Source organism: Anopheles maculipalpis, chromosome 2RL (genome assembly GCF_943734695.1).
Source record: "Anopheles maculipalpis chromosome 2RL, idAnoMacuDA_375_x, whole genome shotgun sequence".
NCBI classification, from domain to species: Eukaryota; Metazoa; Arthropoda; class Insecta; order Diptera; family Culicidae; genus Anopheles; species Anopheles maculipalpis.
The window spans coordinates 5,824,089-5,843,719 of record NC_064871.1 but is presented as its reverse complement, the minus strand read 5'-3'; the positions used below and the strand labels follow the sequence as shown (position 1 = coordinate 5,843,719).

Genomic DNA, 19,631 nt, shown 5'->3' with positions numbered 1-19,631 from the left:
CACACATACATACTCTGAAATCCTGTTTAAACCCTTATAGATGAAATGTTCACTAACAAAAGGCAAGATGGCTGCTACACTTATTATGACTTGTAATTGTAATACATCGCCCTTCCCCTGTATTTATATGTATTTTAATGGCGTACTTTGGGTGTTTGTGTGTGTGTGTATGTGAATTCCGGTAGTCGTTTAGATAATTGCGACTGCGAAAAACCCATATAGCTTGTATGTAAAATTGTTACCCTGTACAGCTGTGCTGAGCGTGGTTGAGTTGTTTGCGTGGTTATCACCACTACAAATATCAAATGCTATACAGTAAGTGAGCCTCCCATTCTCCTCTAGTCGTACTATGCTACTTGCATACGTAACAAACAAAAAAATCACTTAGATAGAAACAAATTACAAAAAAGTATTGAAGTTTTGCTTCAAAATTCGCTCCAATACATGCCTTAAAGTTTTATCGTAAACATCAAGCCAACATTTCAATACTTTTGCTAGTTTACTACCCATGTGTGTTGGCATGTTGTACATATGTTTGTCATTGCGAAGGAGTTAGACAAGTTTCCAGCATTGCCATAGTGTGTTTTTGTTAAGTAGTTTATAGAGTTCAAGTTGATGAACGTTTGTCAGTTTTGAAATAGCGAAACAAGTTTCACAATTAGACCTGACCCGTGTTAAAGAATCCTTAAGTCTTGTAATTTATTTTTCTACTGTACAAGAAGTGTTATAAGTTTTAGCTCAATTTGATGATTTTGAAAATTATTTCTTAGTTTTTTCCAATATGATTTCGTTACTGTGTATATAAAACCTTACGTTACCAAATCGAACTGGTGTTTATATTGTGTGGTATGTTTTGCTTGTCCGCGTCGAGTCGAGTCGCAAGCAAGACGTCGAACGGCACAATTTAAACACCCAAAGATTTTGGTTTGGTCGACCTCGCCCCCGGTTCAATGCGCGTACGAAGAAACTATACCAACCATTTCCGCCTGAACTTAGGTATTTGGGAATATTGAGCTAGATCCTGAATCATCTATTACTAGACACAACAACTTCCGCTCATTTGTCCAAGGGCTGATGCTACTGTTCAGGTAGGTGTCCGATAACACGGGTGTCAAGCGTACCACAGCATACGTCATCTTTGTAACACGAAGACTATTACTACAATCATATATTCATCATTACTATTACTACTACTTACTCTACTATGAACTTTAAAGCTGTACTACTCAACTGTCATCTAAATATCTTTCATTACTCTTCTAACTATATCAACACTATCAAAGCTAACTGCAACTGAATGTTAATAGTACTCGAAAGCATCTGTTTGTCACTATCAAGATTAACAACCGTTTTCGGCATAGCAATGTTTCGTTAGATAGTTTACAGAAACAACCTTTACTATCTATTTTGACAGATAAACTAACAAAGTTTTCCAATTTAATTTCACTTAGTGAACAGAGTAATATTAAACGAACGTGAGATATTTCATACTAGTTTAACAAAGATTGTTACATGTGTACACATCACATCAGAACGCATTGCAGTTCAGTTTTTGATTTATAATTTTCTCGTCAAGTTGTTTACTCACTTAGAACAGATAATTTTCTCTGTGATTGGTGTATTAAAGGTTTGGAATAGACAGTAGTAAACACGAAAGTATGCATTCCAATATTTAGTGATAGTGTACATAATTGGAAAATTGTATACTTTTAGGCGTTTCTGTTGATAGGTTATCATGGCAAGGTGTACACATTTACCACCAATCGTATAGTTTATGTAATTCACTCGAAGCCGAGACCTGCTAGCTGTCACTTTAGAATGAAATAACATTCAAAAATATAACTAAACACGCATCAAACGACTAAATCACACTAGAATATTATAGAAAATGTCCATCTCTTTAGATACAAACACAAAAAAAAACTTTTCCTTTACGTTCCCACTATTAATCGCCATTTATTTGTTTCTAGTGATAGGCGCTCTAGTACGCAAGAAGTGTCACCAATACACGTATATCAGAATTTAGAAGTGTTGTACACTAGTATACTACCAGCGAACTGAGCGGATTCGAGTCTAAGCTACGCTAATGTACAGTTTACTTAGTCAAAGTTTTATTACGCTAGTTTTGTTCGCTAGTTTCATTTTGTTTCTATTTTGTTACCTTTCGTTCATTGCATTATTTTTTTCCAACCATTCACCTCAGTTTTACTGTTTGCTATAGTTCTTTGCGCTAGAGCACATAACGTTTGAGAAATAGCTGGTTTGCTTGACTTTGGTAAATTCCTCTTTATTAGATACATTTTAGAGCCTTTTTTCTCACCATCCCGTTCAATAGAGGATAGAGTGTTTGATTCCGGAATGCTTTGATAGTGCCTTAGAACTATGTAAATGAGTTCGAGTTTTCTTCCATTATTAGGAGAATGCAACTCTGCTGTTAGAAGTGATTTCATTAGAATGCATCCTTTGTTTATATTTTGTATTTTTTTACCTAAACAAACTAGATATCTTGATACATCAACAATTTGCTCATTGACATACTTTCGAACAAATATGCGAAGGATAGGTTATGCTGAAACAGTGCTGCATTCTGAAGTATAACTTATGCTTCCCTACATTTCCGTTACGAAAACATCTAAGCTTTTAAATTTCCAAAAACTTACATATACTTACAGTTGTACAAACTTTTAATTTACACATTCCCTCCGCCCTATTTCCCGCTTCGTTTATCGTTCTTTACTGCCTGAATTACCGTTTAAAAGCCCTCATGCCATCTTTTGAATACTCTTTCTAACCAACTCCCAAAAAATATTTCAAAACCACACACCCACACAACACACATGAAACAGATAAAGAACAGATTTGGTCCTTCCCATTTGTCATATTCTTTTCCTGTTTCAAGCTAATACTTTTAAGCTAGATCGCCCTTACCATTTCTTCTAGTCTTTAGGCTACAGTTTTAATATTCGCTAGCGTTCCTTTTAACCTCCCCTTGCGATCGTTTGATCGTGCGTGAACTAATGAACTCTTCTCTTCACTCTGTCTCTTCTGTTTGTGTTTTCCCTGTACGATCCACATTCGTAACCGGTTTCACAAACGGATGTACTGCCCTCCTGCATACGCATGCTCAGGTGTGCTACGGGCGAGTCGTGGCCGAACATTATGCTGGCATGTCTCAAAGGGAGACCGTGTGACCCGAGAGCTAACAAACCGAACGAAACGTGCGGTTCGACACTGGCCTACGCATATTTCGTGTCGTTTATCTTCTTCTGTTCGTTTCTTGTGAGTATTGTGGGATGCGCTGATAAAGGATGAATTCGGTTGGATAATTAATATTGTTTTTCCTTTCTTTATTTCTTTTTGCTATTAAAAATTATGCAGATGTTGAACTTGTTCGTTGCTGTCATTATGGACAACTTTGACTATCTAACACGTGATTCCAGTATTCTTGGCGCACATCATCTGGACGAGTTCGTTCGGATATGGGCGGAATATGATCCTAATGCTACGTAAGTATTGTAACGATAATTTTACAATTCTAATAATTCTAGCAACATTCTTTACACGTTCAAAAAATCTCATAATAGCACACGTTTCTTACCTGAATGTGTTAGCGAAAATTATTTGATCAATTTGAGTCTCAGAGGCTTAAATTATCTCTGTTTTTTGTGATAAATTTAAAATTATTTGTAAATATAACCTTTTACCTCGTTCATCATTGCATTTTGTAAAGCATTGCCTACATTTAGGCGCTTAGGCTTCTCATTAAATGCTCACTTAAGCACACGCGATATTTTTTCCATTGCAGGGGTAAAATTCACTACACTGAAATGTATGATATGTTGAAAAACATGGATCCTCCCTTGGGATTTGGTAACAAATGTCCCAACCGACTCGCCTACAAAAAGCTCATACGCATGAACATGCCGCTCGATGCAGAGGGAAAGGTCGCGTTCACCACGACGCTGTTCGCATTGATACGGGAAAATCTTAACATCAAAATGAGAACTGGTAAGCTACCTTCTAGTCTCTGCTCACCTCCAACTCTTCAGTCTAACACCCCACATGCCTCCCCCCGGTCAAACAGCCGAAGAGATGGATCAAGCCGACATGGAACTGCGGCACACAATCAGCCACATCTGGCCGCTGCAGGCGAAAAAGATGCTTGATCTGCTCGTGCCACTGAACGAGGAGCTTAATGCCGGCAAGCTTACCGTGGGAAAGATATATGCCGGGCTGCTGATACTGGAGTCCTGGCGCAACACCAAGTTTGGCCAGGTCGAATCGGATCTACCGGTAAGTGTTCGATGGTTCGAGTGAAACGGTGAAGCAATCTCTCCAATCACGTTTGATTAGTGGATTATTGATATATATACACACACATATGGTGTCCTTTCCTCTTTGGTTTTCGTTTGTGTTGATTCTCTTTTCCAAACTGTGAGTACCACCGAGGTGCTCTAGCCTTTTGCAGTGAAGAAAGCGTGATAACACTCTAGCTATGAGATATGATTTCCCCTAGATGTTTCTGGTTTTCAACGCTTATCAACAAGACTGTTGATGTTAATTTATGAAACTATTGGCAATTGAAAACTTGATTTGAAAAACCTTATTGGCTCCATCGTAAGAGAATTCAGAAGTGAGCTGCTTTTGAACACAACAGGCTCACTGTGCCTTTGAAAATCCAAAATCAAATCTAGAATAGTGTGATTTTCCTTTCATCGAATTATTTTAATACATACTCTTATATAATTTTTCAAAAAGCTTTTTCTTTAATTGAGGGACTAAAGCATACAATATTTGTGATTTTTTAAGTTTACAATTTTTATTTATTTTTATCTTTTACTTTAAGTCTAAACATGTTTTATAGGTTTTTCTTTGTGTCTTATGTGCTTTTTGTTGTTGATTTTGTTCACATGTTTTGAACGTACTGCATAGAAGGTATTATAGTACTCTTATAATACTCTCTGTATCTCTTTTCACTCTATCTTTCCTTTCTGTCCCTCTCTCCGGTTGATATGGTTAGCTTAACTTACTTGCTTACAAACCGGAGAGCACTTTTCTATTTCTCGTTTTGTCTCGTGATTGTTGTTACCCGTATCCGGCTACAGCTAGTGCAGCCGAACGAATGTTATTGTTTCTCTTTTCAGTTTATACTAACTGTTTTGTTTTACTTTCAATGTTTGGGTATCACATTGTGTTAGCTTATTTTGTTGTTTGTTTTGTTTTCTTTTTTTTCTTGTTCTTGTGTTGTTTGTCGTTGTTTGTCACACTTTTGGTTTCGTGTCGTCAGTGAATTACGTACCATGCAACAGTCACTGCATACACCTGTGTGCGTGTTTCCTGAGTTGTAGCCATGTTTAATGTCGCGTAACATGTATTTGATACTTTCCTTGTTTGCTCCTGAAAAATATCTTTTTTGTTAAAGCTTTAGGACACGTTTGATTCAAACATGTCGTGTATTTCTTCTTTCGTAATTATATTTTAATATAAAGACCGAATATCGTTTCTATTTTAGTTTCCTTCTTCGTACTGAAATTTACCTTAGGTTTTTTTCTGTAATGTTATTCACCTTCATATCTCTAGAGGTATCTTGTACTGTTTGAACCAATCTTCAACCCTTACAACCGGAAGATGTTCAACTAAGTCAGCTTTTGTTCTAGTAACATATACCGGTGTTTGATAACCATTCCTTTTACTCTGCCCTAACGCACCTCGCCCATAGTGTACAACCGTTAGTACGCGGCAATAGAATACCGTGAGCAATAGAATTAGTTGAAAACCCCAACAACAACAACAACAACAACAAAACCAATTCAACCATTGCACCACTTTACTATCTTTCATTTAAACGATGCAACACGTGTACGAAAATAATTAAAAAATTCAAACCTATTATCCTGGCTATTATTTTTCAGGGAAATGAAGCAAGCATTAATAGCCCAACGGCCCGACAGCCGGTATTATTAACAAACTTTTTTCCTACAAATCTCGTGTTCATTTTTTTCTGCTCTTTTTACACTAGTTAGGGTCCGAGTTGGTTTTTGTTTATATTTTAGTTTTGTTGACGCTCTTTGATTTCGTTTTTTCTAGCTTTTTTTTTTCTACTACTACTGTTTGATATGATCCACTAGCAGAGACTGAGCGTGTTCAATACTGCATTGTAGCACCGTACCAGAGCTCTTGCTGAGCTGAGCTGTTTTGAGTTTTGTAAATAAAAAAAGAACAAAAGTTGCTCAACGCTTACGTATTGTTTTCCAATGTCTAGTTCTCCTCAGAAGTTTTTTGAGCCAAGGGATTTTATTTAATGCGTTGGTTTGGCTGTTTGGATTTGATTTGATTTTTCGTTTGAAGAATTTTTCTTGGTTTTGTGTAAGCAATTAGATTGTTTCTATTAAATACTTAAAAGCAAAACAATCTAGACGAGAATAGAATAGCAATGTTATTCGCACAAACCATAAATTACGGTTAGTTTGAGAGGAAACAACAGCTGAGTAGCGTTTTTTTCGGGTTGATTCACTCACCCTGAGCAAAACCCGATAAGATTGTCTTTGAAACAGTACACAAACACACAACAGGCGTCATCTTCAAACCATACTAGACGCAACGGTTTAAAGGTAGATCAGTACAATATTGGTACTAGCTAGATTATTCTATTTCCTTCATACGTCGACCATACTCAGGCGTAGTGATTTGCGTAGCCTTTAGTAAAAGTGAATTTCCTCCAATCATATCAACAAATATTTATTTACAAAACGTCATTAAAATTACATGCAATTTACGTTTAAAACAAAATGTGTTCTGTAGACAAACAATCAACCTAGTTTTCTTGGGTCGTACGTAGAGCCATTCATGATTAGTTTGTTTACAAAAGGATAAGCTGGTATTTCATAGAAATTGCTATTCGCCAATCGCATACTTTTATGCTGAATTCCTTCAGATTAACTAAAGTCATGCCACATTCTGAGTAGTTTGTATCAGCAACATGGTTTTATTACACTTCGATTTGAAAACCCTGTATCGTAATGATTTTTTCCCGTTTGTGTACATTTCTATGAATGCCACCACTTTGTTTGCAACAAAGACAGTAATTCTCTTAAAGAGCATCAGATTGTACCTCATTCATTCTCTTCCAAACCCCACGCCCGAATCCACCCCAACCACTCAACTCCGTAACTCGAAACCACCTATCGTCCTAATGACCTTTCAACAATTATTTTACAGAAAACACTTTCGATACGTTTCGTGAATGTAAAACCCTGTTGTCCCGATGAAAAGTACTGAGCCAACAAACGTGCCCCATGTTTTCGGGACATATGCGGTAGCCAAATTCCGTCTGATCCTAGCCAGACATGATGTATAAATACAGAAACAGAGAGCGAGAGAGAGAGAGAGAGGGAGAGAGACAGTTGAGAAAACCGATGAGCAGGGTAGCCATAACCGACAATCCTGACACGCGTACACGCGGATACTCAAGTACGTCTGGGCGCGCAGCGGAGTTGTAGTTGCTCCACGATGTAAACAAAACAATCTGTGGCGGACACGAAGTATGTTCAGTCGATTGGTTTAGCTGCCAGTAGTGGCGTACGCAACAGCACAAAGGCATTTGAACGATATTTTTTTATCACAAAGCCAAAAAACCCCTCCGGGGTAGCGTTGTGGTGGCATTACCTACTGGCGTCCTCCCCAAAACACACTCATACACAGTGATCACTGCGTACGTTCGTCTGCTCTTCGCTCGGGCTCGATCCAGAGGCTCTGCCCGTAAGCAGAGCGTTAAGAGAGCGCCGTGTTGGCTTAGGATGTTCTAGGTAAATGCAAGATAAGTACCTTGAACAGGTTCGCACAAGCGTTCCAAGTCGTATTATGCAAGTTGTTTTGGTTTGTTCCCATACTTTCTTTACTGTACCGTATTTTTGTTTTTGTTTTCATTCTTGTACTTGTGGCGCAAGTTTTAGTTGTTTGCTCTGAATCAATTCATTACTAACGTATATTAATGCAGAACCAGAAACCAAGCTACCAAGCGTAACTGTGAACCTGCAGTAACAGTATCAGAAACTAACTCATTCACCCGTTATACTTTACAATTATACTTACTCGTATCGTATGTTGAAGCGCAAAACAAAAACCAGCAATTCATCCGTATCCGTGCAAAGCGTTGAGTCCAGTAGAGTCGGTGTCACCTGAACATAAAACTATTTGATTAGATCACTTTGTTTACTTGCCAGCTGAAGAAAGTCGACTGAGAGTAGCGTGTTGATAGCTGCAAACATTATTCTTATACATATATTATAATGCACTATTCCACGTCACGTCGTGTTGCAGTATATCGTATAACACAGCGTTGATAATGCGATAGGTGTTAACTTCGAACTCACCTCTGGTCACAAACACTCATCCACACGTTATAGTTCGGTTACGATTGCAACTAACCGGACACTCTGTACAGCAAACAGCAAAGCCGTCAAACCGTATACCGTACGCAAGGCAAACCCTGTACATTTTGGCTTTCCGTAGCGTAGGACTAGGGCCGTTCATGTGACAGGTGTACAATGGCCGAATGTGGCCGACCGAAGTGCTCCATTGTGTACTAAAACAACGGCTCTTCCTGTGTCAAACTGTACAAACTGTGTGATGTTGACGTTGTCCTTATCTCTCTATTTTACTCGTTCTCGTACGTTCGTTGGTATTTATATATATACATTTTTTTTTTGGCTGTGCGTTAATCCTTTATGCACAATTCCACCTGCACACAAACACACATTTTATCTTCATCTTTCTATCTCTCTCAAATGCTCTCTATTACGATCTGTTACAATCACTCCGTAACGGGCGCGTAACGGGCGCGTAACGGGCGCGTAACGTTGCGCGATTCTGTTCGCTGGGTTAGCTGCTGTTGGTCTTGTTACAAGGATACATTTTCACTATAGATAAGCCAATTCGCTGACGACGTACGTTCGAGGGTATGGGTACTAAACGCTATCTCTTTTCTAAGCCCCCAACCGCTTTTGGAGTCAGCTATTCGAGGGTCTGAAGTTTCCATCCGTTGTTTGATCCTTCCGTTTAGAAATTAGCATTAGATTCCTTTTCGTTTAGTACTATCATTATTGTTTTAGACCGTTTGCAACCACACACAAACATTTATCAGATGACGTCATATACGGTAGCTTTCCGAATCATCGTACACGAACACAAGCAAACACTGTAACGATTTACTCTGTGGCGTTTTGCACTAGCCGCCCTAAATCGGCACAAAAATACACCATCAAGAGCTGCTAACAATGTAATTTTACAATCACAAACAACAAACACACCTATCAGCTCCACCTCCTCTACCTGTGCATAATCGTACACGTTTACCTCTCTTGCGCAGGTTGTAACACACTCACTCACATACTACTATACGCTTTTGTAGCATGTCTATTGATTGCTCCTATATTTGGATGATGCGTAAGATGCGAACCCCTTTTTCGATTAATTCGTTTGATGATGCTCAACTCGTGTTTGTTTCCTCAACTCTTACTGGTTCGTGGCGTAGCTTTACACTAGATTTCTAGACACTGTACTAGAATAGAAGAAAACAATTTTCTCCTCTCTTTCTCTCTTACTCTCTTACTCTTTCTCTCGCTCTTTTAATCTTTCATTTGCATGAGAACAATTTGATTGTGTGTACAGTTGAATTTTACAAACAAAAAGTTTAACGCTTTCGGTTTTGTTTGCTATTTTAATTTGTTGTTTTGTTTTTCTAAAGAAGAATCGCGTGAGTTTGTGAGTTTTGTTTTTGCGTTTTTTAATAAAAGTTTTGTCTCATAATTTTATTGTACAAATCGTTCTACATAAAAGATTTTCTTTTCGGTTGGAAACAAACACCACTGTAAATATTTATTTTGGCACCACCAGAAGTGGAATGGAATTTACGGATTTTGTTTCAGGAGAAAGAAACGATTATTGTTCATTTACTGTACAGCAAAACACCAATACAATTCAACAAAAATCGTTTCGATTGTTCCTTTTGTACTTCTGGTTGCAAGATTTTCTTTTGATTATAAAGCTCTGATTAGTTTCTAGTCTAAACAATTTAGCTCACGATTTGCTGCTATCACATTTGCGTTTGTTAACCATTCGAATCTTCGTATCGAATTTATTTCAACTTTCTAACGTGTAACTCAAATGAACGTTTTTCTTTATGAAATGGAGTGTTTGTAATTTTATTAAATAAATTTTGTTTGTTTGTTTGTTTTTTTTTTGCTTCGAAACATTTTCTCAACAAAACGCTTCCGCTAACCTTCACGGAATGACTTTTGATCTGATTAAAAAAAAATACACTAATACTAAATCCAAATTTTAAATTTCAATATTACTTAATACGTTAACTCTAACTTCCACCTCCATGTGAATGGACGTGGAATGGCTGTGTAAATATCTAAACTGCTGGATAAATAACGACCTTAATCGCGCCTCATACACTGTTTTTCATTATTATTCTGCAATTCTTATTGCTTTGTTTACCAACTTCAATACAACTTCTAAATGGTCTTATTCGATTGCATTTTTATGGCATTTTTCAACTACTGTTTTTTGAATTTCATTGTAACGGTCGAATTTTAAACTCGCACTTGCACGTGTGCATCACTTGCATTCTACCATCTCTTCATCATGTCGTCCAAAAACAAAAACAAAAAATACCCCCCGAAACCGATTACAAAAATCATCAACCACTGTGCAACCACATCTTCCTTCGAATCACATCTTCTACCTTCGCTACTTCTGCTACCACTTCTACTACTACTACTTCTACTACTACTACTACTACTACTTCTACTACTGCAACAACTACGACTGCAATTATCACCACTGCATCGATTACCACCACTGCAAATTGTCTCGTTTGGCTGGTCAATCCCACCAACTCTCCATGGCACATTTGTACAGAAACCGTCCCTGTTCAGTACGATCCTGGATATGGCCGTGATGGAGAAGTCGGGTGGTTCGCGTACCGGGTCGCTAAGCCTTGAGAACGGCGAAGGAGTCAGCTCGCAGACCCACCTGCTCTATGGTCACGGTGCCAACGGGAACGGTGCGACCGGCGACGGCAGTGGTGGCGGTGTTGGTGGTGTTGGTGGTGGTCTTGGTGCCGGCCTGGGAGGCGGTCACGACAGCACACTGGACCTGCATGGCAGTAGTTTGGCCAGTCTGGCACGCCGCACCACAATGCGCAAGCGGTCCTTCAGGTAGGTTCACAAAACTTCCCCAACAATGGCTTTCAAATGCTCATGTTCCCGCCCGCCCTTGTTTGCCTTTTACCCCACCCTTTTTTATTCATCCTTCATCTTCATCCACATGCTGGAGAGTACCGCCCCCGTCCAATCTGATTTCCTCCATACAGCAACACAGTCGCAACGCAATCATGACTGACATCTGTTTCCGTTCTCCATTTCTAGGAACAGAAAGGTGATGTCTTGTTTCGCTCTGTCTTACCAAAAAAAACAAAAGTACATACAAAACAAAACCCTCAACTCAAATGACCCTCTAGCGATGGTAACATGTCACAAGCAAGTTCTTACGTTTTTATGTTCACAACTATCTGTTTTCTATTACTATTGCTGCACAGTATAATTTATTCCAATTTTTTAAAGTTTAGTTTCCATTCCTTTCATTCGATGTCGAGCAGATTGCATACTGTAAGGTGCAGTGAAGTGGCAAAACTGTCTATTGATATGCAACTTGCTTTACTAAATTCCTTTTTAAATAGCTTCTTATGATTTTATCATAATTTTCTTTCACAACGAATGAATACAGAGTATTCCGGTTATTTGTGATGCTTTCCCATCTATGTTTGTATTTTTCCCGAGAGTTTTCTTTGCGCTCTTTCCTATATTTTTGGCTGTGTCCTCAAACGAAAAAATATTACGGTCTCTCAAATATTTACTCGGTAAAAGACTCGAGAAGTGCTTGTGAGTAGGAAGGACGGTGTTCCAATCTAGATTTTAGTTACATTAAGAGCTTCCACTGAATAATGCAAACATTTTTGACCACTCTAAAAATAATTTGATCATCCTTGCTGCGCTTTGCATACGATTAGGGGTTTTTTTTTTGCATAATAACGAACAAATTCCACCAGGTGAGTCCTTTTGGAATTTAGATTTTTGATTTTACCCCGTTTATCTTTTTAACAATGGACAAAAACTGGAAGAGAAAGATAAAAATCATATTTGAATGAATGATAAAAAATAAAAACAAGCGTATTTCAATTTTTTGATTATTTTTAAACACAAAAATAACATGTTAGTAGTTATGCTGAATCTTGTTGTTTGAAGCTTAAGTTTAAACTAATAATTAAAAAAAATATATCAGAAAGCATTAAAAAACCTTGGGAAACATCAATCATATTCGGGAGACTGTCAATAAACCATGGAAAAGTGTCAATGATTCTCGGGATACGCTATATCATCTGTGCTCTTTTTCAATCTGTCTTTCCAACCAACTTTAATCTTTATTTATTCTGTTTTTTTTTTCCTTTTTTCCCTTTGCACCTTCCACTATAAACCAATTTTCTCTGGTACTAGTTTTGGGTTCCTTCTATTAAACTTTCTCTAACTCTTATCACATAATTTTCTCGATGTTTTGTTACATTTTGGAAGTAACTGTATTTATGTGTGCGTGTGTAAGTGTTTTGTTACTTTGCCATGTTATTTGGTGTGATTTTTATCGTCTTTTGTACTGGTTTTGGAGAATATCCTTTACTTTCAATCAAATCCATCGCAAAGCGTGAATTAGTGATTTTTTCTTAGAATTTGATTCGATTAGAAATGGTTGAAGATCGTTGTGAATACACTTAAAGGACGAGGATATTAACATTAGAGCGTTCCTTTACTACACTTTGGTCCAACTTGACATTAGTCTTCCCATGTTTCTTTGGAAACGATTTGCCTCACCTTACATGTTTAATCCCGCGTTTCGTGCATTTCATCATACATAAGCTATTGCTCATAAAAGATGGTTAAAATAATCAAATCAACCCCCTATTAATCTACGCTCCCTAGATATAGGTTAGTGATTAAGCGTGGTTCCGTTAGTATTGATGTTGTGTAATTTACGGGTAGAGGTAAGTAAGCCTGTACTGCATTGATTCTCAAACAAGCGTAGGCCACTTTATCTGGCTAGACCGGGTAGCTTATTGTTAATGCGCGCCCAATATAGTGCTCTTTCTTGATGTTTGTTTTAGTTCGTTGTTGTGCATGCCTGCTCCTAACGCTTTACTCACGCAGTAGAACTAGAAGTAGTGCAATGCTAGCAACACGTAGCTGTAGTAGATACATTCAACCACAAAACAATCACACGCCCTCATACAGTGCCTCATTCATGAATGACACCAACCACCGAAACAGCGTACACACGGAAACACGTTTTATATTTTGCTTTGGAATATACTGTGCCACTGGACTATTGTACACATTTACGTTAGATCATTTTCAGGTGCTTCCGTTATCATTCTTATACCCAAACAATCTCACAGATAGTAACAGCAACAACAACAAAAAAAAACATACAGCGAATATTAATCATATTATTACTACTAGCTGTCATTCACATCCGTTTCTTCCGATAGAGAAGCCTCTGTTCTTCTTCTTTTGTATGTGTGTGTGTGTGCGTGTATGTGTTTGTGTTTGTTTGTGTGTCCGTGTCTGGAGGTATAGAGTGTTGAATTAGTCCAGACGCGTACCGTCACCGCACACAGCAACGCAACCATTCCCATTCTCTATCAGAGAGTCCTTCGTGGCAAACATAGTTGTCTAACGTTTGTTGTTCGTTACTAACTTTAGTAGTGTTGAATTAAACGATGGATTTTAGCGTTAACTTAAAACCAAGCTTCAGAAACGAGTTTTACTGTCCTGTCCTCACTCTCTCCCCCTGCATTCACAACCAACCAACCAAGAACCAAAAACACCTAGTGATGTTCCTAGTGGTGTTGATTATACCATATCTTTGTTGTAACCCCCATTGCCAAAGCAGACTCGTGAAGCTCTTAGCCGAAATTTCATACCTAGCGATCGCGTTTATCTGTAGTGAAACTAGTGTTTGAACAGAAAACCCAAAAACACACGAACGTAACGATATCTGTACCAACCAACTTTGCTACCCATCCGAGACGGTGCCCCACGGGACTAGCTTGCGGTCCCGGTCGGGCACGGCTCACAACAGATTGAGTGAACGTTATCGCCCCACGTCAGCAATGACGTGCGACAAGCGACCCGGATCCGGTGCGGAAGCATTAATTGTGCCTTTTCTTTCTATTGCTTGCTCAATCTCAATGTACACCCCAAACAACCTCAACCACGCAGGAGCTGCAGGATGTGTCGAGACAACCGTCCCTAGAGTCGCTGGCACCTGCGGATGGACATCTGCATCCGGGACACGCCTATCACAATGGGCATCGACGATCGCCGAGCTTGAGGTATGTCCATCAAACCATTTCTGCAGTACCTCCATTTCTTCCATTCTCTTCCAATTTTTGTTGTTATATCCTTTTCTCAGACGCGAGTCTCCGCTGGTGCGCACACCGAGTCCACGGAAGCGACACCATCAGCACGAGATCGGTTTCTCCGACACCGTGTCGAATGTGGTGGAGATACAAAAGGAGGAACACAGACGTGGTAGGCATCATTTCGGCTATGCGCACAGGCACAACCGAGGTAACATAAAAACTCATAACACTTCACTATTGATGTTGAGTGTCGTACAGCTCTGTCTCACCTTCCCTTTTACAGTATGAACTGGGTTTCAACCGATTAATTTGGCTTTCTGTTTCTATTCTCTACAAGTAAAATTCTTATTGAACAAAGCAAAGCAAACGAATTGTATTTTGATTTTTTAAATTGTATTAACTGCTTCTTTTTTCGTATTTATATTTAAAAAATAGTAGCATATTAATTTATTTTTAATAGCCTTTCTTTCTGATGCTTTTTATGACCATTGGTAATGCGCCGAAAGCGATGATTTGTTCAAGCAAATGTTTACTGAAACCAAATTTCTCCACACCGAATACGACTGACATTACAGAAACTCAACATCAAACGATCTCCTCGCCATTTGAGGAAGGAGAGCTGATTATGAATTTTTATGCGCAAAACATTCACATTTAACAATTAAATAACTCTTACCGGTAACGTACCATCGTGCATTCGGGTGTGTGTTTGTGTGTCATTTAACGAAAACTTTATGCCTAGAATAGCTCGAAACACATAGTGCATACTTTCACAAGCGGTTCGAATGTCTTGCTTCAGTTAGGAATAGAAACAATCAATTAAAAGGCTTTTAGTGCAAAAAGTAAGCCCTAGTGGCACCTAACCTTTTTAGTACCTAGTATGCATGAAGGTATGCAAAATAATTTATAAAAGAGAATTTCAAAAAAAGATCCTTTAGTATGCATACTTTCTAGTGTATTGGATTACCAAAAATCTCCAAATTACGTCTGGACTAGATGAACTGGAAGAAAATTCGAGTTGAAGGAAATTTAATAGAAGAACGTACAAGTCAAAATAAATAATATGGCCATATTTAGCGTAGAACGCTGCACAAAATGTAGCAAATCGCTCACTTTAGTACAAGCCTAACCAATCCTTTACTAAAAACAACAAGAAAGTCGTTTAGAAACAAAACATCATTGAATGATATCAAATGAAGTGTGTAGTAATAGATGATACAATATTTTAGCCATTCGTCATTGTCACGCATTTAATTTACTTTACATCTTTCGTTGAAACAAAAAAAACACCTAAAAGTAGGCAATCCAGGTTGCAAAAGAAAGTTTTTTGCTGTCTGTCTCGCTGCGCAAAGCTATCGATATAGTAAGGGGAATACTTTCGAAAGACTTTGTTTTGCGTTAATGTATTAGAATTTTCTTCATTTACTGTTCGATTTGTAAATTTCTACTTTTACATCATTTTTCTCACTACCACCTCGTAGTGTGCTTTTAAATAATTTAGCTTAGTTACACGTATCTCTGTATATAGCTGCTAGAAGTGTGAGTGGTATTTAGTAGCACTTTAACTATGCTTAGTGTATAAAACAAAAGAACTATCCTTTTTCTAGTGGTATCGGATCATCTGAATCTGTCCAATCATCCTGTTCTACCCACCGATCTCTAGCTTGGTGGTCTATCTGTTCACCGTCTAGCCCGTACAGTAGGACTCTAGCTCTATCTACTAGCGTACGCCATATTCACTTGTCCGTGTGTGCGTGTATGCGTTTGATCTCTTCTTTGCGCTGTTAGCAATGTTCTAGCCATGGTAGTGTAACCGGTGTCACTCTCGTCTCCGCGTTCCAGGCGAACGCTCGAGGGAGGGTGTTGCACATCACCCAACAACAATGATCCTCTTGTTTGAATGGTTTGCTCCAATGTTGTTCCCTTTTTTTTTCTTGTGGTTGTTGTTTCTACTCCGTTCGTTTCTAGGTTCCTGGTCAGCCTCAACCAGCCCCGCCCGTTCGCCGTCGCCCAATCGTTTCGGTGTACATAGTAGTGCCCAGCATCGCAGTAGTAAAGACCGTTCCAAAAACCACCTTGTCCATCAACCGTACGATACGACGATCCTCTGCGAACGGTCGCGTTCGCCCAGCCCGGCCCAGCTACTGCAAGAGCTGCGTGACCGGGACCAGGCCCGGCGGAAGTACCGCAACGGAATGGGTACAGCCAAATAGCCAAAATACTAACACATACACACACACACACATATATACTCAAATTATCTTCCTTCATACTGCTAACTCTGTATCTCCCTAGCTGTCTATCACCTTCCTACCTTGGCTGTTGTTTGTGGACTTTGTTTATCCAGCTATCTCCTTCCTCGAACCTTTTTCACTCTTCTTCATTTCGTGTCGTACATTGAATTCCATGTTCCACCAATTGGGACTCTATATATCTACACTCGCGAACACTGCGTCCGTCTCCCCGTTGTTTAATGTCAGCTGTCAAACTGTGTCCAGTTTAGTAGGATTCCTGCACTCATCATCTAATGCACCCAAATGGTTTCCCTGTGTGCCCTGCCCCAACATTCGTTTTCTGTTAAGAGCATGAGGTTACACCCTGCCTCTCCGTATGGTATGGGATCCGTAGAAAGCAAAGGTTTGAGAGTTTTTTTTTTTTTGATTAGGGCAATTAGGAATTAAAATCTCTAACTCCTTGTATGGTTTCCCCGAATTCTATGTGCTTATTTCTCTCATCACGATCATATAACTACACTGTATCATCTGTATCGTGTCTTTGTTGAGTTATCACCAACCTTGATGTCTATTGCTAACGGCCATGCAGAACACTCTGCATGGGGAAAATGATTCACAATATATTCTGCTTCTTTCTCTCTCCCTCTCCAAATGACTTGGTGCACTGTTTCCTGTTTGATGCTCCAACTTTGGCAGGTTCTTCTGGGTCTCATGTGCAGCATAGCTATCCTGTGCTTGTGACGCGCCGTCAAGGTCACGGACGTCGGTTACCGCCCACACCTTGCAAACCTTCGACGTTGCAGCTGAAGCAAACGAACATCAACTTCCCCAAGTTGAATGCAAGTCCTACGCACGTAAGCCATTTATAGTACGAAGGATAGTGTCATCAAATATCTAATTGACAAAAAAAAAAAACAACAAACGCTCCTTTCAGACTGGTCATTCCTCCCACAACACGCCCCACAGTGTGCACTCTCTGCCTCAGTCGCGTGAGTTTCTTCGAGAGCCTCGAGAACGCGACCGGGACCGAGATCGTGATCTATACTACCGTGAACGGGACCGCGAACGAGATCGTGAACGGTTCCGGAATAGTCGCGAACGAAGCCATGAAGACTACAGCGTCCGGTACGAGTTCCGAGATCGAGAGCGGGAGCTGTACGAGCGCGAACGGGAAATAGAGCGTGAGTTTGAGCGCGAGTACGAAAGGTAAGGTTCATATTTCCATCCAGAGAAAACTCTCCCCTACACAATGTGATTTGATTGGAACTTTCTTTATAGAATGGAACACTCGGTACCCTTATCGTACGAGCAAGCACTAGCAATGGGACGCACCGGAGGTCGTGTACTACCGTCGCCCATTTTGAATGGCTACAAACCAAAGGGAGCACTCCATTCTAGACATTCCGATTCGGACGACGAAGACTGGTGCTAGCATAGGGTGCGAAGACGGCAGGGTGAACGCAAACGGCGAGAACAAATATGGGTGTAATGGTAACGCCCTGAACCCTGCCAGCCTGTTGAGGCAGCCGACATTTCTTTGCAACGACGAGCTAACCGATTAGATGTCCTGTCGTTGGAGAAATTGTGAGACTTGAGATGTTCGATCTACGATAGCACTATCGAAACTAGCACTAACAAGACGTAACAAAAAGGGTGTAGTTAAGAAGAGAGCGAAATACTCTTACGAACGATTTGTAATTATGACTAGCATGACCAGTAAGTAGTTTTTGTCCCCTCCAATGTTCGTATTCGTCAGTCATCTCCAATCCAGAAGTAAAAACGTTTTGTCTAGTGCGAGGAACTTTCAAACTATACCTGGGCACAAGGTGACCATCCTATATAAAGAGGGACTTTACATACGACCAGTTTATCATTTAAATCTTGGTGGACAATTGTTCCACCAAGAAGCGAACATACCCGTTCCAGTTTTATGCGCAATTCCGAAAGAGATAGACCGACTAGTTTCATTCGCATTATGCTCTCCATTTAGAAAAGAAATTGATGAGCGATCCGATCATTCGAGACTGCTGCTGGTGGGTTAGGGTTCACGAATAGATACCGAGCAAACAAAAACAAGAAAAAAGACTGAAACACGGACAGTTTAAAAAAAAACAGAACTAGAGGAAAAAACCAAAACATGTAAACGTATAAATTGCCACAAGTACGTCGAGAATCTTGTCTTGTGGATTTCATTTCGATCGATAGTACGAGAATGCGCCTAGGAACCACTAGTTAGGATGAAATTAGCACACATGCAGACACACACGGATCACATCAATGCAGGGAATTTTTATGTAGCGAGGAACAGGAAAACGCAGTAGAGCCAGCTAGCGAGAGAGACTGGAAGCATAGAACAGTATCAATAGCGTTAGAAGACAAAAAAAAAACTACCAAAAACAGGCACTAAAACACCCACCTAGTAAGATTTTGTTTTACTTAGCCAACTGACCAGAAGAAATCCCATCATATCTGATTATTTTCCTAGAGGAGCGACACATGTGTAGCGTGTAGTGTGTTCGGTTTTCGGAAGCAGTAGGACAGTTTCGTATAACAGCCAAAACACAAGCCGATCAGGAAAAGGAAAGGCAAAACTAAAATAAAAAAAATCATCGAAAGTGAATCGTGATCCAGTTCGAGGTTTAAGAGTCAAGGTTTAGGTAGTCTTATGCCGCGGGAGTAGCGTTGTAACTTCTCCCCGAAGAAAGAGGAATTTTTGGACCAGTGTTCTACGCGTGACACTTACTAGCCATAGTTGTAGTAGACTGTATCTAGTTGATATACAGGGATTGCACAATTGTAAACTTTTCTTTTCGTGTTCTTTCGAATTCGCGCCCACCCGCACGGCATCTTGTGTCACCTTGTGTCCGGTAGTTCCAACGTTTCAAGTGTTTCCCATTCGTCCTTTTACGACGCCTCGC

The 19,631-nt window shown here is 39.5% G+C and overlaps 1 protein-coding gene across 15 annotated transcripts in view; it reads left to right on the top strand.

Moving 5' to 3' along the window:
- The window catches only part of LOC126556620 (voltage-dependent calcium channel type A subunit alpha-1-like), a 45,787-nt gene extending 27,591 nt beyond the window's left edge, over positions 1–18,196 (top strand). For 9 of the 15 annotated variants that reach the window (XM_050211981.1, XM_050211976.1, XM_050211977.1 and 6 more), the window contains 11 exons: positions 997–1,088; positions 3,129–3,279; positions 3,379–3,506; positions 3,806–4,008; positions 4,085–4,293; positions 14,337–14,449; positions 14,530–14,687; positions 16,448–16,678; positions 17,410–17,567; positions 17,648–17,919; positions 17,992–18,196. In XM_050211981.1, the coding sequence (XP_050067938.1) occupies positions 997–1,088; positions 3,129–3,279; positions 3,379–3,506; positions 3,806–4,008; positions 4,085–4,293; positions 14,337–14,449; positions 14,530–14,687; positions 16,448–16,678; positions 17,410–17,567; positions 17,648–17,919; positions 17,992–18,145 (1,869 nt within the window). In that variant the 3' untranslated portion in view covers positions 18,146–18,196. Of the gene's footprint in view, positions 1–996; positions 1,089–3,128; positions 3,280–3,378; positions 3,507–3,805; positions 4,009–4,084; positions 4,294–5,912; positions 5,955–10,926; positions 11,226–13,271; positions 13,288–14,336; positions 14,450–14,529; positions 14,688–16,447; positions 16,679–17,409; positions 17,568–17,647; positions 17,920–17,991 lie in introns of all 15 variants that reach the window. The other 6 variants (XM_050211978.1, XM_050211984.1, XM_050211991.1 and 3 more) reach the window with 5 other exon arrangements.
- Positions 18,197–19,631: the final 1,435 nt, after the last annotated feature.